Here is a 17,065-nt window from a genome sequence, read left to right on the forward strand (position 1 = left end):
GTATACTACCCAGGGACTAGTAGGCAAACAGTTTTAGAATGTTATTGAACTTGATGCCTATCAATTAAATAACGCAAGTACAATAAAAAGGCAATAAAAATTAGACTCGTGTTTACTTATGTGTTTATATAGATGTAAATATTGAAGATATCCATTGCTTGTGACTCACGATACTTATATGACGTGCCTTGGATTGTGCAAGCTCAATATTTGAAGCCTACTTGGCACATGATTGGTGTTTGGGCCAACAGGCAGCAGCTAGATAGAGCCTCATCCGCTCCGCCCCCCTCACGGCCCTTTCCTGAATACTTTCAGCCCTTCTCTCTTGAAAGAAAAAAAAAGCTCTATTCTAGCATATTTTTCCTTCCCCATACCTCTCTGCCAACACTCTCGTTTTATTCTTTGGCGAGCCTTTGTTGGAAAGCCTGCGCACCATGGCATGGAGTACCAGACCCAATGTTCCTAACCCAGAGCTACAGGAGGTGACAAATGAGCCAGCCCCGACAAGGTCTTTTGCGAATTTATGGACGCCCGAGCAAAAGCCGAAGCTTTCCACTCCACTACTTCTGTTCAACGACGGAGACACTCTCTTGTTCATAGATTCTGGACCTGCAAGACAGTATTGTACCACTGCGCGAGGCCCAACTATTCCTCATCGGGTACACAGTGAGAAGCTATTAGCTACAGATTCTGCTTATTTTACCCGACTGTTTCAACAAAGATCACAAAAGCGGTTCCGAAAGCAGCGAGGCTATGAGGATAGACTGCCTGATGGTATCAAATACGTGGTGGATTTGACACCAGAAACATTGGACGAAGATGCTGTTATCATTTTAACAGAGGTCTCCTGTCCGATGACCATACGAACCTGGGCGTCATACCAATATTTATGGGATCTTCCTTATCCTTGTGTTGGAGGAGAGGATGAACTGGAGCTCACCGAGGTTCGAGAGCCAGTGGATCTATCTGAGCCTTTGGTTGTTCGCGATGAAGCGGAGGATGAGGATGAGGATGAAGGTATCGAGTGGCCAGAAAATAGGCCTAAGCGCTTCGTTCCCTGGTATCGTGAAAACGCAAGTTCACGCAAGAAACTCGCCACAGGTCTTCCTGTGGAGTATTCTGCTGCACGCCATAGAGAGGGAATTGAGAATGTACTGAACGTTCTCGAAGGGCTCCCCATTACTCTGGACACGCCTTGCAAGCTTTGGACTTTTTTCGCAGTTGCGAAACTATACGATGTCGCTACCGTTCCATCCATAAGTGGATACATCGTCGCCTGGTTTTACGAACGCCATAACACGCGCTTCATCGAACTGCATCCCGAAATTGCTTATCGAGTAGCGTTGGGCATAAAATCCGCTACGCTTTGTCGCGACGCATTCGTTGGTCTAGTCAGTGACGAGGCACTGCTTTATTTGATTCGATCAGCTCTGTTGAAGCCAATAGAACAATGGAAACAATCATTCAAAGATTCTCGCATGAAAGATGTTCTTGATGATACGGAGGTACAGCGAATTGAGTACGCTAGCAAAGCTTTTGCTGACGATATCATCAATCATTTCCTTCATCTCGTCGGAGAAGAAATGGCTTGGTTTCGAGACGTACCAGAATTCACAAAAATAACCCAGCACCTGTCTGACCACCCCGAGGACAAACAATCAGTTCGTCACTTGATTATAAGCCTGAAAAACACCGTTAGGAACATTCTCTATCGTACTCTCAGCGATGTTGGAGATCCCGTGCGTTTTTGCGATGCAGCGCCTTCAGATAAACCGAGGCCTTATTATCGTGCATTCCTTCAACGTGACCTGTTAGTCAGATTGATGGGAGCAGAATTCTGGACAGATCTTGCGCTCTATAATTTTGATATTTCGTACAAGAACTATCGCATAGAGGAACCAGGCAATGATCATTTGACCATAGCAGATATTGGGTATGGTCTACTTGCATTCCAAGGACAAGGAAATGCAAGTATTCGTGGAGTGATGAGGAGAGATTTGGCCTTTCAAATACAAGACTTCAACGACCTAACCAGTCGTCGCGCTAGGCAAAAGCGAGCTGTCATAGAGAGGCAGAAAACCGCCATAACCTCTAATGCAGAGCAACACAGGAGTCTCCCTCTTAGATTGCGTCAACCATACGATCAACCATACGACGAAACCGAAATTTTCCCTATGGATACAATATTACCTGAGAGATCAGCCAAGGGACCAGATACAGGTTCTTCTTCTTCGCCTCGCCAAAGTATAACCAGGGGCTTTGCATCAATCATGAACCCAGCAAACACAGATGCAAGCAATGAAGCCCAATCGAACGTCCCACATGATGCCTCTGCATTCGATCTTGATGTTTTTATCACCTCAGCGATGGCACACATTTCGCGCTATGCCCAACGTCTCGTTTACGCAAACAAACAGTCTTCTTTTCACCCGGATGGTACCGATCTTCTGACTTGTCTTACTGATAATGAATGGCAATACTTGCCCCTCTGGGCGGGAGGTAACGACGATGAAACGGGAGGAGTGTTCACTGATCATGAAATCCCCATCGTCGCCACCGGTGGATTTTCTGCTCCCGGCCCTTCAGTTCATACCAGCAGTACAGCACCTACAAATGATTCGTTCAGTGAGATCAACTCGAGCGAATTCCAGAGTACTATCCAAGGCGCCTCCAATCATGCAACCTACTCCCATGCTTCCGATATTCTATCCATGCGTTCTTTCACGGAGTTAGATCGGTTGGATGAGGTTGAAGAACCCATCCAGCAAGCTTCAGCGTCAACATTTGATGACCCCGACAGCGAAGAGGATTTTGATGCCCAGAGCATTGGGCCTAGTACTGTAGTCATGAGTTCGCCTAGTCTTTCTGGCTTGTCGGACGATGATGATGATGAGGATGATGATGGTAATGATATTGATATGATTGAATCTGAAGATGAATTTTCTTTGATGGAAACTTGAGATAATTCAAAACAATCTGTATCGCTCAGCCTTGATTGTTCCAACAAAAGGAGCAACAATTATGGGAGACGGGTCTCATTCGGGCTGCAACTTTCATGAAACAGATATATAATTGCAGATTCTAATAAAATCTTTTTTCCCTTGTTTATTATCGCCCCTTCAGGCTTCTGTTTAAATATTATTATATTGACTAGTACGTAGTGCCAGGTGGGTAGCAATGTGTATACTGCACCCAAGGATCTATGCAGGCCGCCGCCCATGTGGGGCCTGATGGACGATCTCCAAAGGTATGACTAAGCGGGTACTTAAACTTGGAAATCATTGTGAATCACTTGAGGAGAGCTCACATTCCGCAACACATCCTCAAATTCTATTTCAGGGCTTATCTCCTTTATTTTGCCTTGTAGCACGAGGATAATACCTGTTGAGCATCGTGTATAAATATAAACAAGCCATGGCTTCATCCTCCAAACCCCAGAGCTCTCTGCTCTAGTGAGTGCCTCCCAATTCTATCAGCTTCACTTCATCATTGAAACACGAAGCATTCTAACCACTAGTCTTTTACAGCACCTGTATCGCTCACCGGTCAACCATATTAGCCGAACATTCCTCTCCCGGATCATCTCCAACATCCGCATCATCTTTGGCATCCATAATTCTCCCCAAGATCACCCACGACAAATCACAGAAATTAACATACACTCATGAACGCCTGTTCGTGCACTATATCGCTGACTCGCCAACCGGCGGGTCCGCAGACGATCGAAGCGGCCGCTCCGAGCCCAACTCCCACGCCCCCCTAAGCTATCTTGTCGTCGCATCTGCCGAACAAGGCCGCCGCATCCCCTTCGCCTACCTGCTGGAAATGAAGCGCAATTTCCTTTCTTCATACCCACCATCTAGTACAGACTACTCTGCATTGCCAGCGTATGGCTGTGCGGCTTTCAACACGGATCTCCGCTCCCTGTTACAGACGTACAATACTGCTCCCCCCGCAGACTCCCTTGCCTCTGCCCGTCGCGAGATTGATAACGTTCGTGACATCATGACGGAGAATATTGAGCGCGTGCTGGAACGTGGAGAGCGTATCGACCTGCTTGTTGATAAGACTGATAGGTTGGGTGGAAGCGCGCATGACTTTCGAATCCGTAGTCGGGGACTGCGTCGACGGATGTGGTGGAAGAATACCAAGCTTATGGTGCTTTTGGGTGTGGTGGTTATATTTCTCTTATATCTGTTTATTGGGTTTGGATGTGGATTGCCTGCGTGGTCGAGATGTGTGGGACGGAAAACCCATTAGTGGGATGCAGTCTTACATACTAAGACGACTAGAATGAAGGAACTATGTTCTTCGTCCTGTCGATGAGCCCGGTTTTTGATTTTTCCTCGATACTCCTTTGCTTTCTACATTCGGTTTCTGAGCTCTGATGACGTCCGATACGATATTGCCTTTGCCTATTTCCCTTTACCTTTCCTGTCATTTTTCATTCTCTTCTTTTTAAACTTTGTGTACACTTAGCATTCTTTTATTCGATGTAAATTAACCTATAGCCTGGTCTTGATTCTAAATTCGAAGCCTATCCTCTTTCGTCAGAAGCCGAATTATCCGAATGATACTTCTTTAAGTCTAAGGGAGCTTCAATCCTGCTACCTTAGGATATATTTCTCTACTTGTCTTTCTATTCGTCTTTCCAATCATCTTCAAGTTTCCACTTGTTTTTCACCTGGGCAATCTATGGAGAGCTTACGATACAGATAGCGGTGTACTAGACGGTAAATGTTAGTATAGGTCCAAGGGTGTATTTCCCCAATGAACGCTATCGACCGCCGTAAACGTATATCAGAAAGAATGGACGTTCTTACGCACATTTTGTTTTAGGTACTTGGCCGTTACGGCATATTAGGCCAAATTAAGTACAGAACTGAGGTAGCTTGTTAGTAGTAGATATCAAAGCTTTGGAACCACTATTTGTTACCGGCTGCTCCCGGACAGGTTATTCCGACGGCACGACTGGTGTCCACAACTTAACGCAGCCTTCAGTCTGAATGGTTAGTAATGTATAAAATGTCATCGTTCAAATCTTTGTGCTCTGCATTGTCAGCCTAAAATCATACTTACCACTTTCTGGCCTTACTACCCGATTCTGATGGCCCCGGGCAGTGCTTCTTCCAGCGCACCGAGACCCGCTGGAAATTTTTCATGCCAAAGATGCCGTCGACGGAAACAAAGAGTATTGCCCCATCCTTGTTTTATTCCAAGAGAGATACTCATGTGTTCACAGTGTAGTCGTGATCGACCCTGCATTAGTTGCGTTCAAGCAGGAGCAGGTAACTTGATTTCTCGATTTCCTCCAGAGGTTCATACTGATACAAGCGAAATAATAACAGCATGTCTAACATCGGAACGGTTGCCAAGGCAATCTTCCATTAGTCAACAGTAGGTGGTGCATAAATTCTTTCAGATTTTAATTGTCGACTAAAGTAATACATCCAGATATGTGCGCTCGTTAGAGAGTCGAGTTATCGAATTGGAGGCACAGATCCATGACCAACCACAACAGCGACAGCAAAGATCCACAACTGATTCCTTGGAGAGCCTCCAAGGAGGGCATGAAAGAACAACACATGAGGGAAATGATTATTTTCCCTCTTTAAACCGGTTGAATCGGCCGCGAAGGTCGTTGGGCTCTCCTGAGTTTAGATCACCTGAAGCGAATATTCAAACCCCGGTGACTATTCAAGCATCCTCTCCTATCTTCCCCAACGCACATAATATTCGCAGTCATGACTCTAAGAGTCAGCCGAATCCATTTTCTGGGCATATAAGCATTATTGCACAAGGCGGGGTAGCCATTGACTGTGTTCCAATATTCTCAGATCAAACAGAACTCACTCTGATTCAAACCTACCTTGAACGTGTCAACCCTCGTTACCCATTTCTTCATGAAGAGACATTCTGGCAGTGGTTTCATTCCTGGAAGGGACTAACGCGCAGTGGTGACACCATACCACCTAGTGAAAAATGGAAATCATTCTTTGTGACAATGGCTTTTGCAGTTAGCCATCTCCTCGCTGCTCGAGTGTCCCCCGAGGAAAGACGCATATCCAATGTAAGTGACATCCGCTCATACCCTTCTTGCGACCAATTGTCTAAAAGCTCAGGCTTTATATTCAGTTGCCCTTTCATCTCTTAGTTGTGTATTCGAAAAGCCCGACCCCGTTCTGCACGTTCAAGCATATCTCATGTGTACAATACATGCTCTTCATTCTCCTTCATCTCAAACAGTTCTGACAATGATATCGACAACAATACGATGCTGTGTGATATCTCAACTGCATCGATCTATGCACGAGCCGCCAAGCCGAGAATATTCAACCCTTCACGAAACACAAATACGTCGTCGGGTATTTTGGTCTGCATACTCGATTGATCGATTGATCAGTTGGATATACCATGTTCCGTGTAGTCTCTCGGACGAGCATATCGAAACTAGGGTAAGCTTAGCTCTATGTTCCATGTGTTCCTAGTATTAATGAATAATTAAACCAGCTCTTTGCAAACACAAACGATAACGAGATGCAATGTCGTGGGTCGGGATTACATCCACAGATTGAACTTGAATCCCTTCCTCGACAAACCCAGGTTTCTTCGGCATTACATCTCATTCGGGTGAGGAGAATTCAATCAAGAATACTCAGTATCATGATGCGCACAGACTACATTAAAAACTTCTCAAGGCATTACGGTTGGAGAAGCCATATATTGCAGGATATGGAGGAATGGAGACAATATTTACAACCCCACAGTGATCCTCAATCCAAGGGCTACACTAGCCAGGGATGGGTGGGCATGGCCTTTAATTATACAGTTTTACTTTTGCATCGACCAACAAAGGAAAATGTTGGAGGAATAGTCAGCGAGAAGTGTCTACAAGCCTGTGCGGACATTATAACCGTTTTCCGAAAATACCAGAAGGATCGTGAAACAGCCCAGCTTTGGCCTGGAGTGAGTCGGCCTTCCAACTGGTGATATTTCCCATGTAGAGCTTAACTGACAACACGCAGCTCCTGAGTCAATTTGGCATTGGCATTACACTTTTATATTGCTTTTGGGCAACGCCGCCGTCCAGCCGCAGTGATCTTTATCGATCTCCAAAGACAATCACAGCTATACGGACATGTTCTGTTATCCTTGCGGTTTTTTCCGAGCAATGGGTTGAAGCCGAGCCATTGCGTGATCTATTTGACGTACTCTCTGAATCGATTCTCTATCACGCAGTATCCACCAAAGACAATGAAGCAAACAGAATAGCTGTAGGTGCGGATGCGGATGCAGACTCTATCAAATCTAGGATACCTCACATTCGGTCATTGGTTGTGAATACGGATATTTGCAGGATGGTCACAGAGATGGTGACCGAGGACTTTCCATGGCAAGATCCGCGCAATAATGACTCCCCAGCGTGGGCATCAGAGATTCATTCTTCGGAAAGCTGCTTCCTTTGTGAAAACGAAAGGCAAGAAGAAGGGAGTACTTCCCCAGTCTGGGTTGATGGTTTCGAGCCTTCCAGCGCTAATCTCAATACTCATTACGATGACGATTTGTTTGCCTTTCCTGGTTTATTTGGCTCTGTCGAATTTTAAATCTCACTTCTGACATGTTTGTTCTCGGATCTTCCCGTCAAAATGAGCGATCATAATGCTACTTTGGCTGAGTATCATGGGAAGTTGACAGCCGCTCAGTTGACCTTCAAGCCCAATCCTGATGCGCAATGATACTACCTCCCGATTTAATATTGACTTAAATCAATGGATATATACGGAGCGATTTAATATGCACATAATAATTTTAGTGAAATACCTCAATTAAATTGTCGATCTACAAATTCCCAAGGTCGTGCAAAAACATGTAACTATAATGTGATAGATCCACCACCCCCTATTTTTCCCTTTCTTTTTCCAGCACCGAGACGGACTACCCCTATTTCCCCACTTTAATTTTGGTTGAGTTCTTTCTGACCTGCGGAGTATATCGTCCTCGAGGCATCCACTTTCCAGTGAGCAATCTATCTACCTTTGACTACACCTCCACCTCGCAGGGCAGAGACTGTTCCAGTGACACATCCGTATTTCGTGGTAATAATGCCACCAAAAGATAACCTCAATGCCCATAGAAAAAAGATATCTAGGCTTTACCGTGACAGCCAGGATGTCGAAACTATTTGCAATACCCTCGTCAACCAAGGATGTGATACTACAGAGTATGCAATCCGCAATCGTCTACAAACCTGGGGGTTGATTAAGCCTCCACGTACCCAATCATCCAGACAGGGGAAAATCATTAAACCTTGTACCAGGACGCCAGTCAATAGTCGTCCTCGACCTCGACCTACTCTGGCCAACACGTATAGAACAACACCACAAAACCGCGATTCTACAGTTCCTGGTCCCAACTTTGCGTGGCAAATACGATGTCACAAAAGCCTTCAAAGATTTGGCATCCAGGTATAAGCTACATACTTCTCAAGTCTTGATTTCGCGAATACTGACGAGAGCTCCTTGCATGACAGGTCTCTAGCGCCATGGATGCATACTCCGGATTTATTCTTTGGTTCATGGTGGGTGCAAATGCATGCAGTCCTCTCAATTTACGCCAGCAGTATCTAGAGAAACTAGAGACTCTGTTCCGGCAACCCCGAATTATACAATTAAACATCTCCGACGCATCATCAAATATCATTGACGCTCACTACAAGCTCCGGAGAGCCGGAGCTGGGCTAGAATTTACGTTTGGGTCTAAGCAGCCACCTCTCCGGGATCTTCTCTGGTATACATGGGGTGATCTCGGTGGTTATCACCCTCTTGACTGGTGTCTACCCCCACTGGCGTCTTGGGAACGGTATTTCTCTCAGCTCGAACAAGAGAATCTATTTACAGGCTCGAATCTTGACAAGATAAGCCTTCTGGCAGTCTATGGGCCAATGATCCACAGCGCAATCCAGAATTATGTCAAGGGCAGGAACTCTCCTGATAATTGGGAAAAGAATGAAGCTGGTGAATACACTCAGCCTTGGATGGACTATTATGTCTGTCGAGAAAGACTGAATACCGGTCGTCATGTGCGAGATTATGAGCTTCAGATTGACCCAATTCTACTTGAATCATTACAAAATGCGCCAATCAGGCCGGTGCATGGATATCTTGAACCAAGCACTTCGGAATGGTGCAAGGGTGAACTCCATGGTCTGAATTTTGACCCAACTCATCCAGATTCGAGTATCTGTGAGGATTTTGATATCCAACGGCCATACCAGAATATTTACCTGAGACTTCGGCGTCAAATACAAGCACATCATCAGGCGGGTGCATTGCCTAGGCTTTCTCTCTCTGTGGAGGCTCCAGATTCTGGCGATTTGAAATAGCCTTTAGTCAAGCCGCGTTGTGTTTGGGATTTGGGAATCGTCTGTTTTGCTATAGGATCTACTACTAGTAGTTATGATTTCTCATTGATCGACTTGACTACGCCCATACTAGTAGCAATCATCGGGAAGGGGGAACTTGAACCTACTTGGCCATATATAGTATCATTTAGCGCATATTCTACCGCTACCCGTACTGTAAACTCTACATAGTAAATAGAAAGACAAGTAAAAAGACAATATTGATGGAGAAAGACATACTATGGAAAGAGAAATGGAGCAATTGATTCTTTCCGAATATTTTAGGTTATGCTAGTAAATTCATTTAAAAAGAAAGAAAAAAAGAAAGAAAGAAAGATTACATCTCGAAGGTATATCTTGACCTTGCAAGATAGCAGGATTGAATTTTAACCAAGCTCGGCGATATCCGAGAGTTTCTTTACGTGACTTGTTTCGGTGGCGTTTCTCATGACTATAGTTAATCTGGAGCCGATAATGAATGTGGAGATCTACGGCCCCGCATCGGAGGTTTGACGCCGAAAGTAACTTTATCGGACTAAAATCTCCGATGAAAATGGCGACTTCAAAGTAGACTCATAAATTTCTCTTCATTCAGCCATTGACACTCTCTTTCTTGGAGGATACAAAAAAACTTCCGAACAAATAGTCAATAAAACGAGCCCCAGCAAAATGCCACAGAAACTGACCGTCGCTGTGGCGCAAGCTCGGAGCCTGTCGGATCTGCCATCCACTCTTGCTGCATTGAAGCGTATCACAATCCAGAGTGCCGCTCGAGGTGTTCAGCTCATACTATTCCCCGAAGCCTATCTAGGTGGCTACCCGCGCACCTGTGACTTTGGCGCCGCAGTTGGCGCGCGCGGGGCTCATGGCCGCGAGCAGTTCCTGCGATACTTCCAGTCAGCTGTGGATCTCGGTGATACCCCAGCTGGGGCCGATGATGACTGGGTAGAGCGCAAACTTCCTACAGCGCCAGGAAAGAACTACCGGGGAGATGGAACGCGAGAGTTTCTGGAACAGCTAGCTCAAGAGACTGGCGTCTTTATTGCCACTGGAGTAATTGAAAAGGCCGGTGGCACTTTGTATTGCTCGATGGTGTTTGTGGACCCATCACGAGGTATTCTTGGAAAGAGAAGAAAGGTCATGCCAGTGAGTCTTTTGAATAAACATCAATTTCGTGAATATTTGTTAACCGGCTCTGGGTTCATCTTGAAAAGACAGCCTCCGAGCGACTAATCTGGGGTCAAGGGTCAGCATCGAGCCTGAAAGCAATCACAACTGAGATCAATGGTGTTAAACTCACTATTGGTGGAGCCATTTGCTGGGAGAATTTCATGCCCCTTCTCAGGCAGAGTTTGTATTCGCAAAATGTGAACCTTTATCTCGCGCCCACCGCCGATAGTCGTGATACCTGGCTCCCACTCATGCGAACAATTGGTGGCGAAGGACGCACCTTCGTACTTTCTTCAAACCAGTGTGTCCGCTATAACGAGTTGCCAACTTGGATTACCGAAAATGCGTCGCTTGAAGATAAATCTGCTGATGGTGAATGGATCTCCTCTGATCTTCTGATTCAGAAAATAAACCTTGAAACGTAGAGCAATGCTAATGAAGTCTGCATATATAGCAAACCGCTATATCTCCCGGGGTGGATCTTGCATAGTCGGTCCTCTTGGGGAGGTACTGGGCGGCCCGATATGGGAAGTTTGCCCCGACGATAGCCCTGATGTGAATGCCAGCAACTCCGATGCTGCGGATGGGTTGGTTATCTCAGAGATTGACCTGGAAGATTGCGAACGTGGTAGACTTGACTTGGACGTTGCAGGTAGCTACTCCCGAAACGACGCATTTAAGCTGACCGTGGAGGGGCTCGACTTGAACCCCCCACCTTTCTAGAACTCGCTGAAAATAGAACGGTGAACAAGTTTAAAGCCATTTGCTCTGCAAATGGTGACGGGAGGCGAGGTGGAAACATCAAGTATATGTATCTTCAAGTCTGGGTTTACCTATTCATATTCATACCCGGGGCCGCTTCAACTTCTATCGATAATACACCATGATGAGTATCATCGCACCTAAACTTTATTCTATATCAGCAAAAACATTGGAATCTACACTGTACTACGCGCTTGGAGAGCTGGTCAACCCCGAGGATGGTCATCGGGATGCAATTAAGATTACAAGTAGCCGACGAGCACAACATTCCCTACAAGGTAATATTAGGCGAATGATAAGTTATGGGAAAGAACAATCAAGTATAATTGCGTATAGATAGTCCAAGGCTACATATAAACGTACTCCCTGCATAAGGACGGATCGACTATAGTATATGTTTCTCACTTTCAAACCGACGAAATCCTAGCCTAAAAGCATTCAGAGCCGGTCTGCAAGCGAGAGACAAAACTACATTTGGTCTTTCGACCAAATGATAGTCTTGCAATTTGCTTTGCGCCATTCGTTTACCTCGCCAACCATGGAATCCGTCGAGACGGGAATGACGAGGAGATAATTTGGCGGTGTATATGTTTAATTGAAAGGTAACTATGTATCCAAAGGCATTGCTTCAAAATTATAGGGAGGCCATTTGGTATATTGAATCAGTGCTGACAGACGCTTTCTGGGATCAAACTGAAATGAAGTCGGAAGAATATCGAGCATGAAAGTCGTATTATCAGGCGTATAGGGAAGATAAAGCTAGACATTTTTCATGCAAATCTCCGTTGCATCGCAAGGACCTGTGTTAAAAACGATATCCTACTCATGATTTGATCGAGAGAAGGCACTCCAGCTCTCACCCCTGTGGGGTAACCAGGGCGAGCGAGGGCGGACGTGTGAGTTGAAAATGCATGATCACGACCTCTCACTTGATCTAGCTCGACCCAAACATTTTGTCAAAGCCAGACAGATATCAAGGTTATGTGAAATGTGCACAATGTAAGAAACAGCCCTTCGAGTTTTGTAGCAGAAAGAAAATGTGTGTAGTCAGGTGACCAGACCCATTCGTGGCTTTACTGTGAGATGATTGGCTTATCTTTTGCTCCTCGCGACGCGGGCTTGATATATACGAACAGTTCGGGATCTTTCGCGTTCGACTTTCTTCAGTCTATATTATCCGGTCCTGTTCCTTCTCGTCTTTTCAATAATGTAAAATCATACTGCAGTCCCCCCCTGCCTATCAAAGATTCTTTGTTATGAGTCTCCCGCACCTCCCAATCACCCCCGATGACCATATTTAGGCGCACAGTCCCACCTGCCTGTACCCATTCCTCCAGATTACCGGATCATGAGGCACTAGCCTGGGCCTACTCACCATGGACAATCAAGGCGATTTATTTAATGGATGGCAAGAGTATATGTCTCGAGAAGACCCTCCCGCTTGGACGCATCCAGCATTCACGGATGCTGCCCGAATTGCCAACGCGACACGTACCCAGTACATGCAACATGCCGCTCGTTGGCAGGCGCAGCAAAGGCAAGGGCAGGGCCAACCCGGACATCAACCAACACCTGGACACGCCTCATACTCTCAAGAAGATAGGGATGACCTCTTTCTTCAAGGTTCCTATAGTCACCGCCATCCGGTGCAAGCTGGAGAAACAGCCGGAGATCTCCCGGGGCAGTCAAACACGGAAGCTTCGAACCAACAATGTGTGAGACCTTCAGATCTCGGACCATCGACTTCACACTATTCGTCGAACTTGTCTCGCCGGACTGATATTCCCTTCACCGCGTCGGCGCAATCACAAAATACTGTTCCCACACAGGCATCGCGGCCGACAACGACTCGGGATGGAGGCGTGCAAAGTCCCTTTCAGCGCCACTCTCAACCATCGCCTATTGGCAGCTTTTCTCATCCTAGAAGCTTTACTCCAAGCTACACAGGCCCAGCACACAGTTCGACTCCTCCGCAGCCGAGTCAGCATACCACAGCCTCCAATCGACCAACTGGCCCTCCCGATCAACAGCGCGATCGCCAGGGCTCTGCGAAACCTCTTGACCGATCCAAATCAATGGGCCAGACCAACACAATGCAAAACCGTCGAGAAAACTTCATTCGTGACGAAATTCAGCCAGTGACTTCCCCAAACCGAGACCCCCACACCTCTGCAGCTCGAAGCACGCTAGAGCCTGATCCCACCAGACAACCTCAAAAAAATGCTAGAGTGGCTATGGATCAACATAGATCATCCATACCCCCACGCATTAATTCTGCTCCAGTCTCGACTTCACCCCGAAGCGCTCATACATCTACCGAGTCAGCGGTGCGTGGTTCTTGGAACCCCAAGACCTCCACAAATCTTAACGATGCCGCCGTTCGCAAGATCTCGACAACCTCTACATCACAGACTCCTGTTTCTTCTAAGCCAGCTCAATCAGCTGCTTACAATAGCTTGACAAGCACAGATAAGCACCGCCCTGTCCCATCTAAGGAACTACCATCAAAGGGAGGTTTCCCGCCATCGACATTCACGCCTAAACAATTTGAGCCGTCACGCTCGAAGCAGGCCGTACCTGAGGTTCAAACCCCCTCTAAGACCGCGCCAAATCTTCCTTCGGCTCGACCAAGCAATGATAAAAGGGCCGATAAGGGAATATCAGCTCCATCTAATCCGACTCCTCCTCAGCCCTTTCGACCAGTACCGGAGCCTACACAAGCTCATGGAATGGCTACACCTTCTGTGCAAAACACGAAAGCACACGTACGACCAAGGCCTTCATCGCCCCCTAGAGATCTACCTGCAAGAGCTTCTATTGGTGCCCATTCCGCTAGCGGTTCGAAGCCATTGGGTGATGTCCAAATTACTCAAACATCGCGAGCGGCTCAAATCGATATGCCGGTTACGGCATCGAATTCTTTACAATCGCCTGGTCAAATTATACAAAGGTTTTCAGACCAACGGCCTTCAATCATACACCAACATCCCAAACAACATAACTGTGTCCCCGGTAGTGATACAGTCCCACCTTCTACCCATCAGCGTCAACTTCCAGTGATGAGAAACTTTGACGGGGCAGCACCGCCTCCAAAAAAGGCACGTAAGCTTGACGATGGCTCTAAACAGGTCTCTAGTCCAAATACGGTCGACCCCGTAGTTCCTATTAAGAGACGCATTCGCCACAAAGCATTTCAAACTAAGCTTCGGCAGCGGCATGACCTAGTCAAGCGACTAGATCCCAGCGAGGTAGACCACAAGGACGAATACAATCCAGCTACTATCGCACGGGATGTGCTTGTTACTAGTGCAAAGCATCCATACCAGGAGGTGCTGAACCACCATCTCTTTATTCTCCTCAAGAACCTCCCTACAATGGATACTTCGTCAGATTTGGATACAGTTCGGTGGGATCTTATCGATCCAGTCATTCCACGTGATCCGGAACTTTCATCTAACCCTCACCCTCCTCACCGCCCATCACCTCCGCGTCCACTCACGCAATCGCGTCCATCCGTGCAATCGCGTCCATCCGTGCAATCGCTCGACGCGACAAGATTGTCATTCCCGAGTGTGCCAGGTCTTCTTTCGCGCCCACACCATCCTATCCCGCTGCCAAAATTGCCTCTTAACAGTCAAATTCACCCCCACCACTCTCAACCCAACACTGCATACATTCCCTACATCCATCCTCTACCCCCACTCTCGCCTCCACAAGTTGTCTCAGTTGTCTCAGTTGCTCCAGTTGCTCCAGTTGCTCCAGTTGCTCCAGTTGCTCCAGTTGCTCCAGCTCCCCCAACCCCGAATGCCGAAGCTCTTATCCCATCAGTTGAACGGATCGACTATAAATCAAGCCCATCAGCAGTCACTCCAGCTGTGAGGTCAACTCCTCAATCCAACCCCAAGACTGTTCACTCCACGCCTCCTTCAGTTAAAGAACCTTCTCTATCCTCGCAGACCAAAGGTCACCCCAATTTACAAGTGGTTATTCAGTCTCCGCAGAAAATGCCTCCGGTTAAGAAGCGAGTGGGCCGTCCACGCAAGGAAGATAGGGCCGCCAATTTCGAAGTAGCTATTCCTACTAGCTCAGACAAAGCGACCCCGCAATTTCCAATATTCAATTGCGAGTGGGAGGGGTGTCCGGTTGAGCTTCACAACCTGCCTTTACTTCAGAGTCATGTCAAAAATACCCATATCCCTCTCTGTCTCACTTGTGAGTGGAAAGGCTGCACTGACCGCAATCCAAAAGCATCGGCAGCCATGGAGGATCATGTTCGAGACGTGCACATCAGCAAACTTGCCTGGGCTTTAGGAGATGGTCCCACAATGTGTTCACCTGGTGAGAAATCTAATATGCAAGTTTGACCAATCATGTACGCAGAAATGGAAGTTCTAACAAGGACGGATCCTACCAGCGGAGGATGAGCGTCTAGCGCTTAGTAGGTCGCAATTCGACCTCTTTCATCATAATACACCCGCGGGGACCGTAGTTCTCCCCGCTGACCCCAAACTGGTCGACGCTTTCAGTCGAACTCACGGGATTTCCGACCCCAAGGCAAAGGCAGAGCTTTTCAAAAATGGAGGTCGTCATTGGAAAGAACAGGCTGGCCCCGACGTAGATCTTAGCGATCATCGGCTCGCCACTCATACGCGTTTATCATCAAGTCGCGTTTTTGAAATGGCGATGACCCTTCCGGATCCAGAGTAATCTCACTACTCACACCCCATGTGAATGATGCTTCCAACGCGGTCTAATCCATCAGCCCTTCCTTTTCTGGGATGTCGGTATTATTTGTTTTATTTTGTTTCAACAGAATACATTCTTCTATCGCAACTAGTGACATGGAACGACGCCGGGACCACGGCCCCTGGACACTCTATCCTGAAGTTTCATGATGCCTGATTCTTGAAACAATGCTATAAAAGAGATCAATGGTCAATAGCAGCATAGATAGTGTGCAATAACAAAGCAAATTTGAAGTTCAATTGGTATCTTGATGTCTAAATAATCAATAACAACACTTAATAACGCAACAAATAAAATTGAATGTGAAATGCTGGGCCTCGATGAAGACCATGGTGTGGATTGCACATACAGCTAGCCTCTCTCGGCAAAATGACCTCTCAACCCATGAAATTGCAATTGTGTTTCATTGTTTTCATTCGTAGTGTACATTTCAAAGTTATTTCGCCTTCGCGGTCGACGACGGGGTTTCGCTGGAGTTGTCTGATGGTACGGTGGATGTCGTGGTGTTCTTGGTTTGCTTTGGAACGGTGGTCTCCTCATCATCGCGGGCGTTGACGTCGAGGAAGTGGTAGAGGACAATCATCATCATGGCACACGAGCCAAGGAAGATGGCAAGACGATAGAGATCGCCGTCGGAGATCATTGTGAAAGGAAGTCTTTAGACAAGACAGATGGGCGGTATACGGGTAGAGGAGCTGGTCAATGCAAGGTGACCAGTGACGGAAGGGACACGTCGATAGGTCCACGGGTTCAATTGCTCAGGTGTAAGCAGTGTAAGGGCGCGTGGTGGACTGCGTAACCTGAATTTTCAAGATACGGACAGAGAAAGTACAGGAGGTAGAGAGAGAGGAAGAGAGAAAGTAGAACTTAACAGAATGCCTAGGTGGTCAGGTTGATCCACGTTAACTAATGGCCCGAGGCATAGATACAGTAGTACACCCTAGCACTCAGGCGGTAGGTAACGTGTCATGAACGTGACCTTGGAAG

The 17,065-nt window shown here is 46.8% G+C and overlaps 7 protein-coding genes across 7 annotated transcripts; 6 read left to right on the forward strand and 1 right to left on the reverse strand.

Moving 5' to 3' along the window:
- Window positions 1–434: 434 nt before the first annotated feature.
- N7478_012884 (uncharacterized protein) lies at window positions 435–2,960 on the forward strand (the record flags this gene model as incomplete). The annotated part of the gene is made up of 1 exon (XM_056929094.1): window positions 435–2,960. The coding sequence occupies one exon, from the start codon at window positions 435–437 to the stop codon at window positions 2,958–2,960; it is 2,526 nt and encodes an 841-aa protein (XP_056772456.1).
- Window positions 2,961–3,414: 454 nt separating this feature from the next.
- On the forward strand, window positions 3,415–4,260 carry N7478_012885 (synaptobrevin family protein; the record flags this gene model as incomplete). Its single annotated transcript, XM_056929095.1, has 2 exons — window positions 3,415–3,452; window positions 3,528–4,260. 2 exons carry the CDS (start codon window positions 3,415–3,417, stop codon window positions 4,258–4,260), a joined length of 771 nt encoding a protein of 256 aa, XP_056772457.1.
- Window positions 4,261–6,666: 2,406 nt separating this feature from the next.
- On the forward strand, window positions 6,667–7,604 carry N7478_012886 (fungal specific transcription factor domain-containing protein; the record flags this gene model as incomplete). Its single annotated transcript, XM_056929096.1, has 2 exons — window positions 6,667–6,966; window positions 7,005–7,604. 2 exons carry the CDS (start codon window positions 6,667–6,669, stop codon window positions 7,602–7,604), a joined length of 900 nt encoding a protein of 299 aa, XP_056772458.1.
- Window positions 7,605–8,542: 938 nt separating this feature from the next.
- N7478_012887 (uncharacterized protein) lies at window positions 8,543–9,382 on the forward strand (the record flags this gene model as incomplete). Its single annotated transcript, XM_056929097.1, has 1 exon — window positions 8,543–9,382. The coding sequence occupies one exon, from the start codon at window positions 8,543–8,545 to the stop codon at window positions 9,380–9,382; it is 840 nt and encodes a 279-aa protein (XP_056772459.1).
- Window positions 9,383–10,069: 687 nt separating this feature from the next.
- On the forward strand, window positions 10,070–11,293 carry N7478_012888 (nitrilase; the record flags this gene model as incomplete). The annotated part of the gene is made up of 3 exons (XM_056929098.1): window positions 10,070–10,546; window positions 10,615–10,942; window positions 11,025–11,293. The coding sequence occupies 3 exons, from the start codon at window positions 10,070–10,072 to the stop codon at window positions 11,291–11,293; spliced, it is 1,074 nt and encodes a 357-aa protein (XP_056772460.1).
- A 1,415-nt stretch (window positions 11,294–12,708) lies between these two features.
- On the forward strand, window positions 12,709–15,696 carry N7478_012889 (putative C2H2 finger domain protein; the record flags this gene model as incomplete). The annotated part of the gene is made up of 1 exon (XM_056929099.1): window positions 12,709–15,696. The coding sequence occupies one exon, from the start codon at window positions 12,709–12,711 to the stop codon at window positions 15,694–15,696; it is 2,988 nt and encodes a 995-aa protein (XP_056772461.1).
- Window positions 15,697–16,514: 818 nt separating this feature from the next.
- N7478_012890 (dolichyl-diphosphooligosaccharide--protein glycosyltransferase subunit 4) lies at window positions 16,515–16,721 on the reverse strand (the record flags this gene model as incomplete). Its single annotated transcript, XM_056929100.1, has 1 exon — window positions 16,515–16,721. One exon carries the CDS (start codon window positions 16,719–16,721, stop codon window positions 16,515–16,517), a length of 207 nt encoding a protein of 68 aa, XP_056772462.1.
- Between the last annotated feature and the right edge of the window lie 344 nt (window positions 16,722–17,065).

This window comes from Penicillium angulare, assembly GCF_028827245.1.
Source record: "Penicillium angulare strain IBT 27051 chromosome Unknown utg000012l_segment0_segment0, whole genome shotgun sequence".
Lineage (NCBI taxonomy): Eukaryota > Fungi > Ascomycota > Eurotiomycetes > Eurotiales > Aspergillaceae > Penicillium > Penicillium angulare.